This window comes from Scedosporium apiospermum (assembly GCF_000732125.1).
Source record: "Scedosporium apiospermum strain IHEM 14462 chromosome Unknown SEQ_SAPIO_0110, whole genome shotgun sequence".
NCBI lineage: Eukaryota > Fungi > Ascomycota > Sordariomycetes > Microascales > Microascaceae > Scedosporium > Scedosporium apiospermum.
In genome coordinates, this window is record NW_015971811.1 from 1,389,033 (window position 1) to 1,411,618 (window position 22,586).

The 22,586-nt window shown below is 52.6% G+C and overlaps 7 protein-coding genes across 7 annotated transcripts; 3 read left to right on the top strand and 4 right to left on the bottom strand.

Annotated features, from left to right (window-relative positions):
- Positions 1–64: 64 nt before the first annotated feature.
- SAPIO_CDS7327 (Structural maintenance of chromosomes protein 2) lies at positions 65–3,870 on the bottom strand (the record flags this gene model as incomplete). Its single annotated transcript, XM_016789210.1, has 5 exons — positions 65–329; positions 392–3,477; positions 3,554–3,674; positions 3,736–3,776; positions 3,844–3,870. 5 exons carry the CDS (start codon positions 3,868–3,870, stop codon positions 65–67), a joined length of 3,540 nt encoding a protein of 1,179 aa, XP_016641037.1.
- Positions 3,871–4,500: 630 nt separating this feature from the next.
- SAPIO_CDS7328 (Inner centromere protein) lies at positions 4,501–8,653 on the top strand (the record flags this gene model as incomplete). The annotated part of the gene is made up of 4 exons (XM_016789211.1): positions 4,501–4,676; positions 4,742–4,832; positions 4,892–7,945; positions 8,015–8,653. The coding sequence occupies 4 exons, from the start codon at positions 4,501–4,503 to the stop codon at positions 8,651–8,653; spliced, it is 3,960 nt and encodes a 1,319-aa protein (XP_016641038.1).
- Positions 8,654–10,727: 2,074 nt separating this feature from the next.
- SAPIO_CDS7329 (uncharacterized protein) lies at positions 10,728–11,901 on the top strand (the record flags this gene model as incomplete). Its single annotated transcript, XM_016789212.1, has 2 exons — positions 10,728–11,271; positions 11,348–11,901. The coding sequence occupies 2 exons, from the start codon at positions 10,728–10,730 to the stop codon at positions 11,899–11,901; spliced, it is 1,098 nt and encodes a 365-aa protein (XP_016641039.1).
- A 598-nt stretch (positions 11,902–12,499) lies between these two features.
- Positions 12,500–14,469, bottom strand: SAPIO_CDS7330 (ATP-dependent RNA helicase; the record flags this gene model as incomplete). Its single annotated transcript, XM_016789213.1, has 2 exons — positions 12,500–14,030; positions 14,096–14,469. 2 exons carry the CDS (start codon positions 14,467–14,469, stop codon positions 12,500–12,502), a joined length of 1,905 nt encoding a protein of 634 aa, XP_016641040.1.
- Positions 14,470–15,538: 1,069 nt separating this feature from the next.
- On the bottom strand, positions 15,539–16,366 carry SAPIO_CDS7331 (uncharacterized protein; the record flags this gene model as incomplete). The annotated part of the gene is made up of 3 exons (XM_016789214.1): positions 15,539–15,733; positions 15,884–16,112; positions 16,191–16,366. 3 exons carry the CDS (start codon positions 16,364–16,366, stop codon positions 15,539–15,541), a joined length of 600 nt encoding a protein of 199 aa, XP_016641041.1.
- Positions 16,367–16,975: 609 nt separating this feature from the next.
- Positions 16,976–18,363, top strand: SAPIO_CDS7332 (GRF zinc finger domain-containing protein; the record flags this gene model as incomplete). Its single annotated transcript, XM_016789215.1, has 2 exons — positions 16,976–17,557; positions 17,629–18,363. The coding sequence occupies 2 exons, from the start codon at positions 16,976–16,978 to the stop codon at positions 18,361–18,363; spliced, it is 1,317 nt and encodes a 438-aa protein (XP_016641042.1).
- A 123-nt stretch (positions 18,364–18,486) lies between these two features.
- SAPIO_CDS7333 (uncharacterized protein) lies at positions 18,487–19,662 on the bottom strand (the record flags this gene model as incomplete). Its single annotated transcript, XM_016789216.1, has 5 exons — positions 18,487–18,801; positions 18,880–19,091; positions 19,151–19,197; positions 19,294–19,352; positions 19,426–19,662. 5 exons carry the CDS (start codon positions 19,660–19,662, stop codon positions 18,487–18,489), a joined length of 870 nt encoding a protein of 289 aa, XP_016641043.1.
- Between the last annotated feature and the right edge of the window lie 2,924 nt (positions 19,663–22,586).

Sequence of the window (22,586 nt, forward strand, 5' to 3'; positions counted from 1 at the left end):
TATAGAAAAAAAAAAGGCCCCATCCGCTGTTCCCCAGTCTATAGTTGCGTCGCGCTCATTCCATCTACTTGAGGTCTGCCGGTGTTAGCGCCTGCACCATACTCGTGCCTTCGCTGAACCTTGTTCGGAAGATGCGGTTGGCGTTCTGGAACATTCCGTCCTTCAAACTGACGACGATAAACTGCGAGCCCTTGAACCTTGTCTTGATGAGACGGCCGATATTCTGCGTATGTGATAAGTCAAGTGCGGCGTCTACCTCGTCAAGAATGTACATGGGTGCCGGCTTGAACTGGAGTAGTGCCATGATAAGGGATAAGGCGATGAGAGATCTAAATCCAGTGTTAGCTATTTGCCGAGCTTAAAAAAAACTGGAAGGGGAAATAAATAATACCTTTGGCCACCGGACAGTTCAGTGAGGCTCTGTTTCCAGACTTTACCAAGGCAGACCTTGACTTCTAAGCCGTCGCTGATAGTCTTGCCTTCGGGAGGGTCTAGCTTGGCAAAGCTGCCTGGGAGTAGCTCCGCAAAGATTTGACCAAAGTCCCCGTTGACCTTCTCCCATGTCTCCTGTAGCGCCTTCTTCTTGTAGTCGTCAAGCGAGACAATAGTCTCTTCAATCTTCCGTTTATCACGGATGACGGTCTTCATCATGTGCTTAAGCGAGACCTCCTTCTTTTCGACGCTGTCGATCATAGTCATCACCTTGGGGTTGATCTTCTTCTTCATGCCTTGGAAGCGCTCCGTCAAGTTTCGATGTGTGGAGCGACATTCTCGGATGTTCTGGCTGTTGAAGTCATATGGCGTTCCCTGCCGGCCGAACTTGTCTCGCTCGTCGACGATCCAGTCGTGCCTGGCCTCGAGCTTCTTAACCTCTTCGGCGGCGTGCTGCTGCTCCTTGTCAAACTTCTCGATTTGGTGACCAAGTTTTTGCAGCTCGAGACCTTCCTCGGTGATTCTCTTGTTCTTTGACCGAGTAGCCTCCTCAAGAGCGCGGAGTTCATCATCGAAGATGTTAAGCTTAGATCGCTCGTCTTCCAGCTCTGCCTGGGCTACGTCGTGCGTCTCTTTGACCGCAGCCTGTTCCTTGACCAATGCCTTGATCTCGTCTTGCTGCGCGCGAATGGCAAGCTCAACCTCGTGCAGCTGCTCGCGGGTGCCTGAGAGATCTGCACCGACCTGCTCAGAGTCGAGCTGGGCGGATTGAACCTCCTTTTGAAGGGCCTTGACCGAGCCAGAGTTCTTAGCGATAGTAGCTGTCAACTTGTCCAGGGCCTTCTGGAGCTCAATCAGCTTGGCGTCTTTGTTGTTGTCGAAGTCCTTCATGTCCTTCTCAATCCGCTTGACATCTGCCGTGGCTTCAGCATGTCGCTTCTGTGCGTCGGCAATATTTTTCTTGAGCTGGGAAATTGATTCTTTCATGGCCTCCACTTCCTGGATAATGGACGAGGCCGAGTTGCTACCAATTTGTTCATCGGCAAGCTTGATTTCGTGGGCCTTGAGATCAAGAGCCTGTTTGATGTGCTTTGCCTTGTCTAGTTTGGATTTCTCTTTGCTGATCTTGACCTGGAGCTGTTTAAGAGTGGCTTCGGCCTCGTTCAGCTGCCTCGTGAGGAGGTTCAGCTTTTGCAGCGTGACAAGCACACCGCTCGAGTTTGGTGCACTGCCACCTGATAGGGTTCCAGAAGGATCATACGCATCACCCTCAAGGGTAATACTTCGCATGCGCACACTCGGGTCGAAAGTGACCTGTTTCGCCGTCTCCGAATCAGCGCAGATCAGAGTGTTGCCAAAGACATACTCCATTGCCGCTGACACCTCTTCGTCGTAACCCACTAAAGAGAGGGCAAGGTTGACCTTGCCGGGAGCGATCTTCTGAGCGGTCGCTATAGCCTGAGCAGAGGCCTTGAAGGCGGCAATCTTGTTCAGAGGAATGATTGTCACCCGCTTTCGGAGCTTGCCGTTCTTGAGAAGCTGCGTACCGGTAACCTCGGTGTCTACGACAACATTGTAAAGACGACCACCGGCACAAATCTCAAGAGCGGTGCCAGCGTGGGTATGCTCTTTGTCGAGGGTGAAGAGCTGGGCAACCAAGCCCTTGACCTTGGACCGATCGAAGTTTGGTGCAGGATCGGCATAGGTGAAGTCAATGTTGGCTACCTTACGCCTGAGGGTATCGGACTCGTGTCGCAGTTCCCGAATCTTTTCCTGGAGCGCCGACTCTTGTTTATACATTTCCTCCTCTTGGCCCGGCTCGAAACCAAGCTTTCCAAGTTCCTTTTCAAGCTTCTGGGCTTCGACTTTGAGACCTTCCAGCTCCTTCAGTAGACCGGCGTTTGCTTCCTTAGCTTTCTTGGCGCGCGGCTCCTCCTCTTTGACGCGCTTCTCAAGGTGAGAAATCTTGATTTTCGCCTGCTCTTGCTCGGTAATGGCAGCAGTCGCGCGATTCCTGGCATCTTGCAGTTGGCCTTGGTAGCCATTCTCCTGGCCATCCTTAGAAGCTACGCCAGTCTGGAGGGTCTGGAGCAGCTCTTCTTTCGACTCCGCCTCCTTCGATTGCTTCTCAAGGTCTTCCTTGGCAGCATCATACTTCGCCTTGATCTTCTCAAAGGCCTTGACCTTGTCCTTGAGGGATGTCTCTAACTCGGCAACTGTCCTTTCGACGGCAGTCTTCTTTTCCTCCTCTTCAGTTAGACTGGACTTCTTGAGCTCCATGACAGTCGCCAGCCTCACAATCTCATTGGAGTGCTTCTTGACTGCATCTTCGAGAGCCTGCGCCTTGCCACCCTTCTTGAGCTCCTTGTCCCTCTGGGCTCGAACTCGCTTGACATCTTCCTCGAGATGAGAAATCTCGCTCTTGAGACGGGCGGCTGATTCTTCGAGCGTCTTTTGCCTCTGGACCTTCTTCTCCAGGTCAGCAGCAGACCTTGTCAGTTTATCCACGTTTGAGACATAGTCGTATGCTACGACGAGCCTATCTAGCCTCTCCAAGTCGTTTTGGGTTTGCTGGAAGTCGAGGAAAGCCCTCTTCTCTGTCCGTAGCTTTTCGAGTTTCGGCTCGATCTCGTCACGAAGAAGTTCGGTGATTTCCTGAAGCTTCATCTCCTTCTTTGCCATCGTCTTCAACGCCTTATCTCTCCTATCCTCAAACATCCTCGTGCCAGCAGCCTCCTCAATCATGGCGAGAATTTCGACGGCCTTCATGTTCAGGACCTTGGTGATGCGGCCCTGCATGATAAGAAAGTTGGGGTTGTTGATATTAAGTTGAACCGATTGGAAGAGGTTCTGCACAGTCTGTTGCTGCGCCCTGTGTCCGTTGATCAGGTACTTGGAGGTGCCTCCGAGTACGATTTGCCGGGTTACGCTAATGGTGGCATATTCTTCGAATCCGATGGGGGACTTCTTCTTATCGCGATTGTCGAAGACGATGGTGACGCTCGCCTTTGTGACACCAGCCTGGCCACGCTTGTAAATCAAGTCCTGGGATCGCGATGGTATTAGCAAATGGCCGCTTCATGCAACCCCGGCGGCCCACCGAATACGTTCAAGTGCATACCTGTAGATTCTGAGCTCGAACTGTCGACATGTTTGTGATACCGAGAACAAAGCAGATGGCGTCCAAAATATTGGACTTGCCACTGCCGTTTAGGCCTGTAATGGAGTTGAAGCTTTCGTCCCTACATTGTGGCGATTTAGAGACACGATTCGCGCGTAAGGTGGTTGGAGGGGCATGTTTACCATCCTGAGATGACGGTTCGCACCGCATACGACTTGAAGCCCTGTAGAGAGGATTAGTATGCTAGGGAGACATGGATATGGCCGGGAGGGCGAAAGGGATAGTCGTACGTCTATGATAACCTCGATAACCCTCATGTTTGCAGCATGCGAAGCGTCAAGGCCGCTGGAGTGGTTAGTATTGATTCAGAGGTGATGTTGCGAAGTTCTCTGAGGGGAGCTGCGACGCGGAAAGTCCAATTCAATTGCAAATCGCAAAGTAAACAAAGATACAAAGTACTCCATACAGTGCACTACAGTGTTGGTCTTACTCATGTCTTCGGTGTTTCAAAGAGTCGAGCCAGTAAGACGCCAATGATCCGCCACAATCGCGCTCCTACCAGCGGGATCCAGTTGTACAAGTCACGTGAGGTAGCAGCTCTCCACAGTGGCCAACGCTGTGATCCACACCAGGAGGGGAGGAGAGACTAACCCGGATCGGGAAGAATCAAAACAAACGAGCCCCAATGAAAGCAACGAACGCAACGAAAAGGCGGGAAATCAACACGACCCGGCAGCTTTGGCCGAAGCTCTTCCACACTCCCACAAACCACCCACACCCTCGTCTATTATCTATCTCGACCTCAACCTCAACCTTGCCATCAACAACCTCTTCCCAGTATTCTTCACATACAAACTGGTCTCATCCTCCAATTGATAACTCAGTCCGCCTCCACCATAGCCGCACTCGCCTCTGTATTCACACCTACATCGATTTCCGTCTCAGCTATGGCCACGATCCGTGGATCGCGTTTGCCAATCGGCTCGGCGCCATGGATCTCGGAGGAGAGAGCAGCAGCTCTCCAGATCGTGGAAGACGAGGCTGAAGAATTCTCCTACTCGGTTCGAAACGATTTCGAGTGGTTGAACGAGCATATGGCCGGGATCTTCGACGAGAATGAAATGTAAGATCCCACACCCGTCCCTCGGAATACAAGAGACGCCACGGCACTAACATTTGGCACAATAGCAATGTCGCCGAGATGTTTAAGACTCCTGGAAAGTTAAGAGCGAAGACTCCAAGAGCAATTAGGAAACCGGAAAATACAGAAGCGAGAGTCGTACGTTCTCGATGCGGTGCCGCGTTTGCTTTGGCAATGACCTCTAACTCGTGCTACAGCCTCTGTCAGATATTTTCTCGGGAACGCCCCGTGGAACGGCAAACCCGTTCCTCCAGCAGCTTAACCGACTCAACTCCCCTTCACCCATGGCACCGACCGAACTGAAAAAGCCCTCGACTACGACCCCTGCATATTCGCCAGCCAAAAGGCCTCTTCCCTCTCCGAATCGACAGATTCCCGCTCCCATTCCTCATGCAGACTCAGGGTACCACGGAAGTCAATCTCAGGAGATTGATGACCTGGGGAGCCCTAGCCAGACCCGTGTGCCGCTGAACGCGAAGAGCCCGGTTAAGGCTGCTTCTCCCATCGGCTCGCCTACCCTCCACAGGCAACAGAGCCCGACTCGGACAAGAGTGCTCCAGTCTCCTACAGCTACCTTCCTAACAGCAAAGGAAGAACAAACTGCGAGAGTCATCCCAGATGCCACCCAACAGATCATATCCCCGACAACTACCCGCTCTAGAAATATCCCACCTCAAAGTAACGCGCCATCATCCCACGCTTCAGCTCCGCGCTCTCCTTCCCCCATAAGATCTTCTCCGGTCAAGTCTTCTCCTATGAAGATGTCTCCCGTCAAGGCCTCTCCTCTGAAGACCCAAGTTGGGTCACCCATCATCCGAAAGCCAGTACCGAGCCAGGCCGAGCCAAAACAAGAGGCAGATGATGAGCAGGACGATGAGCACTCCCATTCTGATAACTCTAGCCCAATCAGGCCCGCTCTTCGTAAGAGCAGTCTGAACTTTGCGACGTTGCCTGCCCGAGAACCCTTGACGACTGGAAAGAGCATGGGTGGTAGGATGTCGCGAACCAGTCACCTGGATCTTAACAGGACCAGTTACTACGGTAGACCCACCGGCGGCAAGAGCCTTGGCAACACCATCATTCCACCACCATCGACCGACGACGACGAGATGGATGTGGATGAAGATGAGGAAACCGTGTCTCATAAACCTACTGAAGCCATCACAGACCATAATAAGACGTACACCCAGCGTCTTCAGGACCGGATCGGCATGCTTGGACAGTCTCAGGCTAAAGCCAGCCGTCCATCCAAGTCTATTGCGAACCTCGCCCCTATCAATACGGCTTCCACCCCTGCCCCGGCGCGACACGATGAGAAAAGGCCATTTAGCCCCATCCGAAAGCCAACGACACCTGGTGCTTTCCCTGGTGATGATGACGACGACGACTGGATTGACCCCCCTGTCACAGTTGCCAAGCAACCCAGCCCTCGTCCCGCCGTTCCTCCAAAGGACAACGCGTACGGCCCGATGCCGGGCAAGGCTAGTTCCGAAACTGAGAGTGCCGATTTTGTTTTGCCTAAGCAGCGACAACCAACAAGCCGACCGAACTCACCATACAAGCCCCCGATGATTCCCGAGAGGACAACTAGTACATTGACACACATGAAATCTGCGTCCGTCTCAGCGCTCCCTAATGCGAAGCTGCAAGAGGATGACTCCGCAGGCTCCCCAAAGAAGGGAATCTCGGTCTCAAACCCCACTTTGGCGACCGTTTCGGAATCGGACCGTCCCGGAACACCCATGAAATCCCCTTTGCGAACGGCCCGTGATAGCCCTCTGAAGCAGGTCAAGAATAAGTTGTCCTCTATCCTTAAGAGCTCTAAGGGACTTCTTGCCAGTAGCGCAGCTATTAGTGCAGAGGGAAAGTCTTCTATTCTATCCCCGTCTACGACTCGTCTCGAATGCTTGCCAGGTCCTTCGTCAGAATCGATTGCGCAGCCTAATCTCGGTGAATCGATGTACCCCGATCTGTCAAAGGTCTTGCCCGATGCCCAGTCTCTCTTCTCGAGACCTGCAAGCCCGTCGAAGCCCATTGGGCGGCGCACGCGGGCATCCGCTGAGCGCGAGCGCAAGGAGAAGATGATGGAGAAGGAAGCCCGTCGATTAGCTGATCAGATGGAGAAGCTCGAGAAGGAGCGCGAAAAGGAGCGTGAAAAAGCGCGAGTGTTTAGCAAGGAGCAAGAGAGAATTGCGGCCATGGAGAAGCAGGTTGCTGCACAGAAGGAACAGGAGAGGAAGCGCCCGGTTGAGAAGGAACCTCCAAAGCCAGTTAGGTCTAGTCCAAGGAGAGCCAAGCCACAAGTCCAGGAGCAAGATGTCGAGATGCAAGATGCATCGGCTGCGATGCCCCCTCCACCTCCGCCATCAGCCACTCGCGCGGGCGGTCCAGGCCCCGCTATCCGAAGCCGTGAGCTCAAACGACCGACGCGACCAACGAAGGACAGCGCCACCAAGTCCAAGGCAGCACCCACGGTTATCAAGGTCAACATGGGGGCCCATCATTCGCAGTATCATCCGTCCAACAATGCCCTCTCTGCCAACCTGCACGAGTCTCTGGCCCCCAGCGCACCTCAGACGCAGGCCGCTACCAAGCCCAGCCAGACGAAGCTGAAGTCGAAGAGCTCAGTACAGAGCCTTAAGAGTTCAGTCTCCTCGACGGGACGTCCCAAGGCGCTGGAGCTCGCAGCGAAACGGAAGGAACAGGAAGAGCGCGAAGCTCAGCGCAAGCGCGAAGCAAGGGCAGAGATAGAACGCAAGAGGGCTGCGATGCAGGAAGAGGAGCGGCGCCTCGAAGCGGAGAGGCAGAGGGAAAAGGAGAGGGAGTTAGAAGCCAAGAAGGCGGCGCAGAGACAGGCGGCCATTGAGAAGGCCAAGCAAACGCGGGCTCCACCTCCGGCAGTACGATCGCAACCCAACGGACCACCTGACTACGCAGCTGCTCAGGAACAGCAGGCAACTTCACAGCCGCCAAGACCTCCATCGCGGCTTGGCTCGTCGGTTTTCCGATCTCAGGAGGATCTCAACCGGCCAGTCAATGCCCTCTTGTCGAACGCGAACAAGGCCCAGAAACGGCCGCTGGGCCAAGATAACGACGCGGGTAATGCCCGTGCACAACAGGCGCGCAACGGACCTACATACCAAGGCAAGGATGCCAAGCGACGACGGACAAGCCAAGAACCGGATGAGGACATGGAGAGCTTGCCTAACATCAAGGGCCCTCCTGTCCGCCCTTCGGCTGGTTATAAGAAGGTATGTAGTGATACCAATTCTCATGATAGGCCTCGAACACGGACGTGTATACTAACAATACTATCACAGCCGGAGGTTCAGAACAAGTCGATGTTCCTCGGCGGGTACACAGCAGTGCCACCGGCAAGCGCACCCCGCGATCTATTCAAGACAGCGGTCACATCCCAGCACAACGGTGCCCTAAAGGCAGCTCACCCGCTCGATATGGCACAGGTTTCCAAGGGCGCAATCCCATTCGCATCTAATCCTGGCCAGACAGGAACCGCTTTCAAGACGCCTGCCAGGCCGGGGGCGGTTGCTACAGTTAAGTCGACGGCGAAGTCGGCGCCGCGCACGTCACCGCGCTTCCCCAACGGCGACTCTATCGAGCTGCCAGAAATCGATACGGACGACGAAGACGAGGATTCAGACAATGACCAGGGCGTGGTAGCGTCCTGGGCAGACTCGCCGGACCTCCGCCGTGCGTTGTTGAGGCAGGAGACGATGGATCCATCGCAGATCTTTGGGCCGCCGGCTCCCCTCAATATGGAAGAGGTATTCAGCAAGAGCAAGGACAGGTGGCACAAGTTCAGGGCTCGCACGTCGAGCGCTAACTGGAGCGGTGCGGACCGCCTGACGGAGGATGACATCCGGAAGGATATGGCGGCTCGAGACAGGCTCCGGCGGGAAGGAGCATGGACTTATGAGTTGAGCAAGGACATGGCATAGGGAGGTTAAATGGGACGATATCAATGGCGGAGGGCTACAAGATAGAGAGAAGTGGCTCGTGGAAGTACGGGACAGGGCAGTGTTCGATGGCGTTTCGGTTGTATTTTGCTTGTGTGGCGGCGTTTATGCTTGCTTGGTCTTTTATTCCTTTCGGCGTTTGGGCGTGGGAGTGCTACGGAACACTTTTTTTTGCTGTCACTTAGAAAAGGGGACATCGCAGGCTCTCCCTCTGTCCCTTGTATTTCTACATATTCATGATGCTTATAACTGAAAGCATATATTATAATGATTATGACGGAATTATTAGTTGAGCTTCTCAAGATGTAGGACTCCAGGTTTTTGAGAACAACACTGCAGCAGCATGGGTGGCTGATCACCAAGTTTGGCACTGCTCCATACCTGATTTTGGGCATCGCCATCGCATTATTCGGTATATAACTCGATGCCATATCATGGATCACGGACTGCAAGTTGGCAATAATTTGAGCCATCGGATCAGATGGACATGTTGTGCGGTCATGGAGCAAGAATTGGCTCTGTTGATATGATTGGAATTGGTGATTCAAATTCAAGCAGGCCAGTTCCAGAGTTTGAACGAGTTTTGTTTCCACACAGAGAGTAATTTTGATACCCTCTTAATAGCAGCCCTAAAACATTCCCTAAAACATTGAACTGTGCATTGTTGGTGAGTTTCAGTTTCAGAGTTGAGGCGGCAATCCGATGTAGCACATGCATGCCCGCATTAGTCGCTCCTTCCTTCGCGCACATGCTTCTTATCTCGCAGCATGTCACCGACTTTCACATGTCAAAATCCAAGACTCCAGTGCTCTTTCCTCTTTCCGGTCAAAGCCGCATTAGACAATTTCGTCAATTATCGTGCCCGAGGCTGCCCTGGACAGCGGAGGAGGCTCTTTGCAGAATGCTTCTTCCATTCTTCTGCTGCATTCTGTTTTGGGGTCTATATTTGAGCGAAGAACTCGATTCTCGAGGCGAGGACCAACCAGGGTTTGTATTCTTCCAGTCCAGATCTACCATCTTGCAGCTTTCAAAGGCCAGACGTAGCGCCGTTGAGGTTCCAGGAGGGTGGCATCGGGCGAACGCAAGGGTCCACTTGGCTTGAACGCGTGCAGATGCTTTTGGCATTTGATCTAGATGTTCCGTCTCGAGGCAGCCAGAGGCAAAAAAAAAAAAGGAATGTCCGCTGCCATCCCTCGCTAGGATCCCTTGCACTATCCAAGTGCTTAACACGGCGCTAGACCGGCTCGCATTGATCCGCCAATGTATCGAGAATAGCTTTCCCGCCGGCTTCTTCTCGTCATCCCTATCGACGTGGAGTCTATCTGTGGCCTGTCCAATCTCGCCTCATCGTCTGTGTTCGTGTTGGATTTGATTCGGAAGTCCACCTCGTGGACCTAGTGGGGGTGTAAACAGAGAAACTTTCTCCGGCTCGACTCCGTCCCATTCCTAACGCCGTAGTTTCCTATCTTTCTATTCTTGTTGTCATTTATTCTCTTCTCTTTCCTTTCTCTAGCGCATGCCAGGCTTGGCAGATGTCCTTCGACCGAGGTGAGGCAAACCGAGCACAATGACTGTTCTGGTTCTTTTTTGACACACAACCAGACCGCCGTCGTATGGGAGCAAGGAGCAGAGACCACGCCCTCCAAAAAAAGAGGCCACACCCAAAGCTTATTTTTTTTTTCCATATCGTTCTATTTTAGCTCCCTTCTGACACCAGATCCGAGATCCGATTCCGTGGGCCTCCGTGATTCCTTGCCGGGAGGAGTTTTCCTTTGAGGCTCACTTTTATTCTCGACTTCCCCCAACCATCTACCACGGCATCCCCCACCGAGAGAGATATACATTGCGATATATGTTCCTTGCCTTGCCTTTAATCTTTCCTAATTCCAACAAGACTGGACATTCACAGCGGATTTCTCTCATTCCAACTCATATGCTTGCCTATATACGATAAGCTACTATTTACACCCGCACGCGGATTCCCATCACCGACTCTTGTATCAACAAACTCAAACTCAAACATACACTGCCTGTGTAAACAAAACAACCATTGCCCATGCTCTCCCTACTCCCATACACAGTCCAGTCCGGCCTCGAACGTATCCGCAATGTTCACAGAGGCGTGAGGCAACCCAGCACCAGCCTCGGCCCGCAAATCGATTCCACGCCGAGATTTCAAGAACTAGATTCCTCAGCGGACGAAAGCGGCGAAGCCACGCCGCCGCTGCCCACGCGGCCAGGAAGCCAAAGCCCGTGGAACGGAAAGGCAACAGGAAACCGGAGGACCCTAAGAACCACCGGTCTCAGACAACGAGCAGGCTACGGCGCAAGTACAGGGCCGACGGGCACGGGGTACACCACTGCTCATTGCAGCGGGGAGAGCACGCCGAGCAGCCTGACGACGGAGGAGGTTGAGGCGGAGTATAGCATCGAGGAGAGGGAGATGGCGTCGTTGATGGAGGATGTTCGCGATGCCTTGCTCGTGTTGGATGATGCGGATAGGCGTCCAAGGGGGAACTCGGCGGGGACTGTGGAATCCGAGACATTTCCTGCAAGGCCGAGAAAGGACTCGGGCATCAAGTGGGACTCCGTCCGCCGTGGTATGTTTTACGAGCCTTGTTGCTTTTTCTCTTTCTCTCTTCCTCGATAAACCGGGATCTCTAACAGCCAAACCAGGACTCACAAAAATCTCTATCGCCCGCGACGAAAAATCACAACCCCTCTCCTCCCGAAACCCCTCCTTCGAACGCACCGAATACATAGGCGGCCTCCGCCACCTCCTAACCTCTCTCCCGCCGGACCTCACCCCCGCCGAAATCTCCGCCCTCCGCTCCTCCCTCCCCCGCCCCCTCCACCCCTCCTCCCCGCACATGCACCCTTCCTCGGCCGGCGGTCCGCCGCCTCCTTCCGTCCTCCACCGCCTCGTGAAGACCGTGGTGGCGGCTTACCTCGTCATAATAGGCATGCTGCTCCCTCACATCCTAGCCGCTTTCCATGCTGCTGCACGTGCGGAGAGGAAGTACCATGTTGGGGGTGCGTTGGTCGGCGGCGCTGTCGATATGGCTCGCTCGGCTGCTAGGCAGGTCGCTACTATGTCGGTTGGTGGGGACAGGACTGTGGGGGAGGCTGTTGCGAGTGGTATTGCGTGGACGGTTAGCGGTGTTGCGGGTGGTGTGGCTGATGGCTTGGGGGAGGGCTTGGTTATCATTCAGGAGAGGAGGCGGTTTTGAGCGTTTCCCAATCCTTTTCTTCTTCTCCCTCTTCTTCTTCTTCTTCTTCTTCCCTTGGATAGAGACGGGATAGACGTGAAGGTAGAGGTGCTATTCTTGTTTTTCGGTTCTCGGCGTTTTGGTTCACATAACGGGGTTTGCCAGGGCGGTCGGACAGAGGTAACGGATACATCTTTTGACGAGGTACGAAAGATAGAGTACAATTGATATATAGCAAACATCAATCAACGAGAGCGGACAATCTGCCTAATGCCTAAAGGTATATACACAAGGTTATCATCATACTACAACGCCCGAACTGTCATTCAATCCTGCCCTCCGTCTATCGATTACAAAGGCTCAAAACTGGAACAACCTGTTTGACAAAAACAAAAAAAGAATCGAAGATGGTGTAGTAAAACAAAGTAGAGATGTCCCAGATCCGTCCAAGAGCCGCTCAATTTTCTTCCCCCCCCCTTCTAAACATTTTGAACCTTCTTTTGTTGGTGCTTCGTTTCTGCCCTGCTCCTCTCTCCCCTTCGTTTCCAAAGCATTATTATCGTACACACACTACCACCTGACCATCTTCTTCATTGTATTTTTTTTCAGAAAACGTCCTTCACCACCTAGGCCTTCGCCTGTGTTGATGACCACTATGGCCGGTGGAGTCAGTATGGCGGTTCTCATGCATCACCCTCTCAAACCTATTCTCGAAGGTGCGCCTCGAGTTGACCGGGGGACGCCTCATGTTCCCGGGCGAGTGATTTTGGGGCCCGACGTTGAAGCCTTGGACGTTACGGAGACCCCTCTTTATTACCCATTGCTGCGAGACCCTAGGAGGCTCGGGCCAGCCCCAGATGAGCTTGATCCATTTATTGGTATCGTCCACGAAATCCTGCGCATCGCAGCGCGGCATGTGTCCGAATTTCGATGTGTAGGCATCGGTGAGGGTTTGTTCATCAACGTGCTCGAATGCCGAACGCACATCCTCAAAGATTTGCGGCATTCCGGCTTCCTCGGATTCAATAAGGGTCTGAGAACTCTCCAACGAGGTGTCACGGACGAGGTCGAGGTCGCCGAGGGAGCGCCTCGTGTCTTCCGCCTCATGCGCGGGGATGAGGAGCCAGCCCTCGCCATCCTTGCCCTGTCGCCCCGTACGTCCAAGACGGTGAATGTATTGTTCGCGGCTGACCGGGCGGCCAACCTGGATAACGTGGGTTACGTTGGGGAAGTCCATACCGCGGGCAGTGACGTCGGAGGAGATGAGGATGGCAGACTGGGCGCGGCGGAAGGAATCCGCAGCGTGAGTCCGGTTTCTCTGGCTGAGCTGACCGTGGATGAAGTAGGTGAAGGGATACTTAATATCATTAGGCCGTGACCTTCGCATCGTGGCATGAACTTTATGGGCAAGTTCCACCATGGTAGTGGTTGAGTAGTAAATTATGGCCTTGAACGGCTGCCCTGTCTCCTTTGACTTTGCGACCTCGCGGTCGAGAAGCTCGTAGAGTGCGGGGAAGAGGTTGACCTGCGAAGGCAGAATGACAATCTTTTGGGGAATCTTCTCGTGTGTGGGCGCCTCGTCATGTCGAATAGTCTGCACAAAGTCGAATTGATCCTGTCGGACCATGGATCTCGCTAGGCCGATGACATTGCGGGGAATTGTCGCGGAGAAAAGCATAGTCTGTCGTGGCTTTTCCTTGACATCAGGAAGCAGTCTCTGGATATCCTCCAGAGCGTCGGCAAATCCGACGTCAAGCATCCTATCGGCTTCATCAAGAACAAGCGCAGCCAAATTAGGAGCCTCAACGCGGCTGCTGGGATCCTCCAGGATGTCCTTTAGACGACCCGGAGTGGCGATCAGAAGATGGCATCCTCGACGCTGGATATCCCGAAGCATGGATCCCTTATGTTGGCCACCAACAGCAACCTGGACCACGAGCCCGGTGTGACGGGTTAACTCCATGGCTTCCTTTCCAATCTGCTCTGCAAGCTCACGGGTAGGCGATATCACAATACCACGGATGTCATCCGGCTTCGCCCTCTTTGTCATGTGCCTGGTCGCAAGGCTAGAGTCCTCGTCAATCATGCGTTGGAGCATTGGGAGAAGGAACGCGATAGTCTTTCCCGTGCCGGTCTTTGCTTGGGCAACCCTAAGAGATGGTTAGCTTTTTTCTCTAATTCAGGTCAATGCGATGGAATGGTGTAAGGAGCCTACAGATCGAGTCCGCGGAGAGCTGCGCGCACGGTCTTGTCTTGCACCTCGGTCATGTACTCATATCCCATATCTTGTCGGACGGCGCGGATCAAATTGGGATGAATACCAGCGTCGATGGCATCCTCGAAACGCATTGTCTGGTCCTTAGCAGGCTCCGCATCGGTTGCCTCGGTCTCTGCGGCTGTCGCAGTTCCCTGGTGAAGGAGACGAGAGTGGTGGAAGGCATTATAGAAGGCAGGTCGAACTGTGACCCGGGGAGTCGGGATGAGGCCAACGGCTCGGGATTGGAATTTAGAGACGGCCGGGGCTGAGACCGAGGCACCGCACACCCGACGTATGGGTGTACATCTTCGGAGGAGGGATTGGCGAAGCATGGTGAAGGAAGAGGAGGAGGGAGGAGAGGGAATGATGATTAAGAAGCGTCGCTCGGTATTAGAGCTCCGAAAGCTCTTCGATAAAAGAGGAAGAGCTCTCTCGGATTGAAGACGGGTGTAAATGGAGCAAGGAATGAAAGGACAGGTGGTTTCTTTGATGAATAGGATTTGATCCCTGGGAAAGAGTCTTTGTAGGAGAGGAAGATGAACTGCGGGTGGTGGAGGTGCGATTGGTGTTTGCGGGAAAAGAGACTCGACTTTCTCGTTCGTCCTAACTTTTTTTTGGCTTGGGAATTTTTCTTCCCCTTGCCACAGAGACCAGGAACCACGCGACTGGTCTCGCGGTTGAAATTTAATTGGGCCCCCAAGATTACCTCATCATGCACCTTTGCAACAATTGACAGCAATTGACAACATTGAATGGCTCGACTTGACAATTGACAAGGCATTGTTCCACGTCCCTTGCGAATTGGAATTGTCATCGTCTCAAACTGGGCGCAGAAGCATCATCAAAGTTAATAAAGTCGAATTGACACTTTGGCTAGTCAACGACCCTACTCCGGAGGAGGCTGCTCCCATGCTACATTACTGCTAGAAAATACACAGCCACGAAAGGTCTTGCATCCGTAGCTTATACAGACATCAATTACCATCATCAATGTGGTTCCCAATTCAAAATCTATTAGCAAAGAACGGCCTCGCGTCCCACAACAATACCCGCTCATCCCAACCAACCGAGGCGACCCAGCCTTGACCGAAGAGGCACCAATCCACTCCCGTTGCGAACTCTGTGTGTCTGTTCATGAGACCTATTTGCCTTCCTCTCATCCCCGGAAGAGTGGGATCGTTCGGGTACTTCGATCCATCCGTCCATACCCGCACCGTCATGTCGTAACTAGCCGTAATCAATATATCGCTTTCATGGGGACTCCACGCCAACCGCCGCACCGCATATCCGTGCCCTTCCATCAAGGAAACGGGGCCACTGGTCGGGTTCCGTATGTCAAAAGTTCGCACAATCTTATCAACACCTCCGGTTGCTATTATAGAGTGGTTGTACTTGTTCCAATCATGGGTCAACACCTCGCCGGGCCCCACTGCTGGCACTGGTTGCCCTGGGAAACCCGGAGGTGGTGCGTGGACCGGGATTGCCGCTGTCAAATGGTACTTCGCAGTTACCGGAGTACGGAGATCGAATATCCGGAGATGTGAGTCGCTCGAGACGGCCGAGACTAGGGCAGGGTTCGACGGGCAGAAGGCTGTGCTATATGCACAGTTCCCTATGGGTAGCGTCGTAATCGAATTCATACGGGTTGGCGACCACTAATTCGTGTTAGCCATGGTCTTCGCATGGGCGGACAGCGAAATCGAAAGGAGGCCCCCTTCCCACACCCCTTCCCCTTTCCCTACTCACAATTTTGACCGTGCCGTCCCAAGAGCTAGAAGCAAAACTATCTTTCGTCACGGGGTTCCAGCACACAGAAAACGTCTCCCTCTTATGTTCGTGGAAGTTCATAACGGGGAACCCCGGTTCCACCCCTATGTCGTAAAGCTTGATAGACCCATCTCCGCATGCTACCACCACTTGCCTCTCGTTGATCTCGGACCAAGCGACATCGTATTGCGCATCGTTCGTGTCAAACCTAAGGACGGTGCCTCCGCATCAGAAAACAGCGACCGAAACTATCCAATGCCTTCGCATTCCCAGTTCAACGACTTACGCCTTCTCCACAACCACTGTCCCTTGGTTCGTCAGGTTCAGGACAAAGACCCTGCCGTTCCCAACAATTCCAAAGTTTGCCGATGTCGCGACCGCGATCTTGTTATCGTAATAAGGCGAGTATTTGACCGCATAGGGGTTGTAACCCTGCGTCCTAAACTCGAGCATCGCCGCCATGGCTAATCAGGTGAAGATGCCGAGCGGCATCACCAATTTTCCCCCACGTCTAGGTAAAGTCGCATTCAGGAACACAGTATTCCAGGAGGGGTTCGTTCGCCGTCACGTACGAGTGAGTGCCGTCTCGGGTTGGACAGAGCTCCAAGGCAATAAGTGACGAACAACGACGTATTTAATTAGGCGAACGAAGCTCTCGTAGAACTGCCCCTCGGATGGACCTCGGCAGGCGCCATCGAAATGGTCTTCGTGGGGGGTGTCTCTCAATCGCACTTGACTTCTTGATCAAGCAAGTGGGGTTGTTAGTCATCCTAACTACCCGTTAACCCGTCAAGACGGGGTCTTTTCCCAAGTGCCAGGTCAGGTGATTTCGCGCACACCATCCGGGTACACCGTCTGAGGAGGTCGCGTCCCATCACCCACTCAGCCCTCGCTTCCATCTACAACTACGGAGTAGAAGAATACGCCCTTTCTGTGACGAGAGATTTCTGCGCTGCCTGCGGGGTGAATTCTGATTTCTAAACCAGCCAAATAAAGTGGGGTGGATGTCTGCCTCCCCAGTATATGTAACCTGAAATTCTCTTAATTTTCACACTTTTCAAACAATGGACAATGGATGCCTTTATTACTCGGAAGCGCAAGAAGACTGACGAGCTTGAAGACGCTCTTGAAAGCACGAAAGATGAACCAACTGACGTGAAACTTGCCATACTTTCGTCACTTCATCCCAGCATCGAGCAAGAGATATTACTCGACATACTCCTTGCCCATGATGGGTCAGTCGCAGAAGCGTCTGCGATTCTCAAGTCCCAGAGACCACTCAAGAAGCTGAATAGCGCTCTTGCCTATCAACCTTCTCTTAGGCACTTTGCTTTGCCGAAGAGTGACGATGGACAAGCCCTTCCTGCTAGGAAGAGGTTGATATCAAAGAAAGGGGCTACGATGCATCTCTATGACCCTGTCGATGTCGCAGAACACACGCCTTGCACCATCATTCACAATTTCCTGCCAGCCGAAGAAGCGAATGCGCTATTGGAAGAACTGTTGGCCGAGTCAGAATCGTTTGAGAAGATTACGTTCAAGCTCTTTGAAAATGTGGTCTCGAGCCCGCATACTTCCGGCTTCTTCGTCGAAAGCTACGACGAGATGCGGGAGCAAAAGACCGCTTACCTTTATAACGGCGCTAGACTTACAGTAGGGAACTTTTCATTTGTCGTTTTGCCTTCCTCTTATCTTCTAGTCTCGATACTCAAATTTATCTGTAGGACGTCCGTCGACTTACGCCTCATCTGCTAAAGGTGAAACCTATCGTCCAGGAAGCGGTGAACCAAGAAATCGAGACGAGGATACGCACGCGATACCCAAATGGCCAAAAGTTGAAGTACCAATCTGCGAAACCCTGGGTTCCGAATGCAGCTTTTGTCAACTGCTACAATGGCCCGAAGGAGAGCGTTGGCTGGCACAGCGACCAGCTCACTTACCTTGGACCTCGTGCAGTCATCGGCTCCATCTCTCTGGGCGTGTCCCGAGAATTCAGAGTGCGGCGTATCCTGCCAAGGGACTCGGATAAAGACGCGGCCGATAACCCGGATGCTGAGGGCCAGATCTCCATCCACCTTCCGCACAATTCACTGCTTGTTATGCATGCCGAGATGCAGGAGGAGTGGAAACATTCTGTGGCACCTGCGCTCTCAGTTGAACCGCACCCAATTGCTGGGAACAAGCGAATAAACATCACATACCGGTATTATCGGGATACCATGCATCCAAATTTTACACCCAGGTGCAAGTGCAATATACCTTGCGTGCTTAGGGTAGTGCAAAAGAAGAAGGAAAACTACGGCAAATACTTCTGGATGTGTCACGGAGGAAACGTCCCGGGCAAAGAGTCATGCACGTTTTTCGAGTGGGCGCGGTTCGATGACGATGGAAACCCTACCCGTGCGAAACCTGTATCTTCATCAACATCAAAGACTGCCACAGCCACTGCGATCGGATGAAATCCCACTCTCCGTTGAGGTGGTTATCATCAATCATGCTGAATTGAACGACTATCTTCCAGGAGACGTGTCGACGACCCCCTTCACCCAGGCGAGTTTGTGCGGTGAGAGTTGCCGATACTTCTAAGGGTTCACGTAGGGTGTGCCGTGCTTGTGACCCGGGACTACCTTGATATCCAACTCATCGAGAGTGAAATTGTCCAGCGCTCTGATATTTACCGGATAGAGGTTGTTCGCCTTCGCAAAGGCCCTGGTCGCCTCGTCCAGTTTGTCCATCTCATCCTGGGTGAGGTCCCTAACTTTGTTCGCGATGAGAACTCCGCACTTCTTACAGAACGACTTGAGCACCATTCCACTATTGAAGGTATAATCGGTGATCGAATCCCACCCCTGAATGACAAGCTGGTCTTTATTGGGGTATATCCATACCACTCCGTACTAAACGAGCGTTAGTTTCCGGATGTTTGACAAAGGGGTTTGGCGCCCGCGACCATGGATGCGAGGAGGCTGGCTTACCCTTTCACAGATACTGCAGGTGCATTCCGCAATTGGAGCGACAGGCCCGAACCCGTCATAATTCTTGTCGATAGGTTTGCTGCGCAAGGCGAACGTGACAGCCCCGCAGTGGCAGCTACCGTAGTACATCCTCGAACCCTCGATCTCGGCGGTCGGTTCCGGGCCGGAGTATTCGGGCACCACATGCTCTTGTCCGATCTTCTCACCTCCAGCTCTTTGAAAGCATATCAGCATATATATCCTTTACTATCCCGGCATACAAAGCACCTACGGGGTCTTTTCCAGAGCATGGGTATCCATCCCTTGGATACAATGAACCTGTCAAGCCGCAGACGAATTAGTATCGAGCGAAACGGACTTCAGAAACGATGACAATTTAGACGCTAAGGGGACGCCCATACATTCAACGCATACAAAGTGCCATTGGGAGTGTCTCCCTTCCCGATCGCAGAGACGCCGCATTTGGGGCAGAACTGCACCGAAGTCAGTATGCTCATCTATTTGACTGCCGATCCCGGTGTGAACGCAGACCGGTCAAACGCCTACCATGTGAGAAATCTTTTTGCTGCCAAATTCATATGTCGTGAGATCATCCAAGTTGCCCTTGACGATCTTCACGGTGCTAGCGGGCGTGAAAATGAGAAGATAGCCTTTCTTGAAGCAGATGCTACAGCCACACTGCATCGCGCTCTTGATTTCGGGGACCTCGGCCTCATAGACGAAGGCGCCGCAATGGCAGTTGCCGCGGTACGTCTTCGTTGGTGCCTGGGTCTCGGACGACATGTTTACGGTGTGTCTTCAAGAAATACTATTTCGAAATATGGAGAAAACCTGGAGAGAAATCGCTGGATTTGAAAAAGAGGAAGCTGGGTTGGGCCAAGCGTTGTTATGTTTGCATTAAAGATTTAACCGCTAAGGAAAACACTTCTCCTCGCTCCTGCGGCACAGCAACGATTCAACGTTGATCCTCTCCGACACTGTGGAGAGCGGGGCCCTCACAGAAGTTCTGGGACAGAGGTACCGATGTGCGGACTCTAACCAATTCCTTGCACGATTCTGGCTTCTTTCGCACGGGATCTAGCGGGCATGAAGTTGCTCCGTGAAAAACGCGGGGGGTGGGGGAACTCTGGCCCGCGCACCCTGCTCAAGGCCACAAGGAGGGGATGCCTAAAACTATTCAGGGCTGACGCTCCATGAGCATTAAACCTCAACGGATTTAGCACGCGTGCCAAGAGCTCATCTGCACCATCACCTCCTTTCAGACTTCAAGGGGTGAAGTCTGACTGGGCTGTGAAAGCTGACTGAATGGTATCACGACGACTCATTCCGACGAATACAAAGTTAGCGGCGGGAGCCGTGCTTCCCCGCTGACGCGCCGAATAGTAATCAGCGGCGCATCAATCCGTATTTGTTGAGATGCACTGGAGTGAACCCCGCACCACGAACTAATCTTAGCGAAAATTCAGCCAGCTTTGATTGCTGCGGACGCCAAAAAGACACGCTGTCAGGTGATAGACACCTACGTTTTAGTGGAAGCTGCCGGCCCTATGCCGGGCTGTTCGGGAGGACTACAAGCAGTTCGACCAGTTCGTATTCAACACGATAGAGCTGCGCGGCCAGACGCCCCGATGTTTCAAGGTGGGGAGATGGCTGTTGCTTACCGGTTCACCCGGAGTCTTGTCGCAATTCCATGCATCCAAGCCGCAGATGAAAAGCGACCACTTTAGCATGTCGCTGAAGGTAACGGCATTCAGTGTCGCTAGTGTCAGATGCATGTTGGGATCTCGAAATTCCGGGATGTCATTGACAGAGCTCGCCTTTACTTCTCTTCTGGCAGTTAGATATATTGATTTATTTCATGACGCGGTGACTTGCGTTCACGAAGCCACTCCTAATTCCTTCCCCCCATCTCGTCATAAGTCAGGTCGGTCATAACCTTTTGGACACGGCACAGCGCGAGGACTGGATGACTCCAACTCCTCCACAGGAGGGAAATCTACTTGATATTCCGGTGCAACCGGAAAATGAGCCTCTTCTCGCTGGCAACATTCTTCATAGTGTCTCACTGAGTGTATACCTCCCAATCCAAAAAGCACCAAGAGCTCACCCGCATATCCGCCACTCTGGCGTAAAAGCAATCTCCCCTGTAGATCCCCTACTCATCTCATATAGGAAGCCAGCAAAATACAACTGGGCATATGTCGAACCATTTTCAGATCTCTCTCCTTTCCCCCCTTGGCTCTTAACAACTAGTGATATGCTGTGGACACTACAAGCTTGACTGGTGCCGACCTGGTCCACTTTTCCGCTGTTGAACCCAAGCAGCGAAGCAAGGCTTCTCCGACGTGAAGAAAACATTGTCCAGGCCCATCGAGAGAAGTAGGCGAGGGTTTCCAAAATGGCAGCCTCGCTGGAAGGGATTCTGCGTTGTGTGAATCGTGAAGACCCTCGGTGACGTTATATCTAGAGCTATATTCTTAGTTCCCAGATTTCCTTTACCCCATCCCCTAAGATTGCCACTCGAGGAGACTAAACACAACAAGAAACACTAGCCTGCCCGGTTAGCTCAATCGGTAGAGCGTGAGACTCTTAATCTCAAGGCTGCGGGTTCGACCCCCGCATTGGGCTCAAATCCCAATGCGCCTTCTAAGAAGGCATGTTGAATTTCTTTATTTCCCTTTTTTTTCCTTTCCTTTTTTTTTTTTTTTTTTTTTTTTTTTTTTTTTTTCCCCTTCGTTTTGCCTATTCCCTTTTCTGCTCACGGATACTTGGATAGAAGAAGCGTAGATTCTAGGAGGGATCTGGGAACCCAGGGTGAAAACAAAACACATTCAAGTGCACGTACGAAACTGAACATCCAAGCCTTGTGAAAATTGTTTCGTTTTGATAATGATGCCGTGTGAAGAAAAGATCATGAGTCGTTGTGGTGTAGGCACAAGAGTCGACCAGGATTGGGAGCTGCAGGCCAAAGTCGGCGACAAGACCACTGGCTGCCGTGAGAGTATTTTATGCATCAACATGCAGTAGTCCTCGCCCAATAAATTCATTAAATACTCGCATCTCCTCTTTGACAACTTCAGAATCAATTTAATCAAGATCCAATGCCGTTCGCATGAGATTTCTAGAACTCGGTGATCATCCGAGTCCCAAAAAGTCAATTGGGAAGATCCACGAAGCTCATGTACTTACACCTGCCAACAGCCGTCCGCCAGCTCTTAACACTTCGTCGCATCCCCGCCAATTCTCCTCATCGCCCGGACGACCGAATCGCAGCATCAAGGCGCCGCGAAATCCTGGGCTGACACTCTCGGTGCGACACAGGCTCCTGCTGCATCTTTTCGACCTGCCCGAACTTCTTTTTTTCCTCCAAGAAATCCCCACCATAACGATCGCGGGAAGCTATTTAGCGCTATTTCGGATTCACTGCATCGCCAACCCAATTCTCGAGGCTGAATGAGCTACCTTTTATTACGACATTGAATTATTTACTTTCACAGTTGGTGGGGTTAGTTCCATTGATGTACCGACCCCAGGTCCTGCCTCGAGGCAGCCGACGTCTTAGAGGGTGTTGAAAAAGACCTACGCCTTACGAGTCGCAAATTCAAGGTCTCCCGGACCCCAAACGGATATCCCAGGAAAAAGGAAGGAAAAAAAAAAAAAAAACAACTGATCGAAAGTGCGCGCGCGAAAGAGGCGGAAAAAGAACG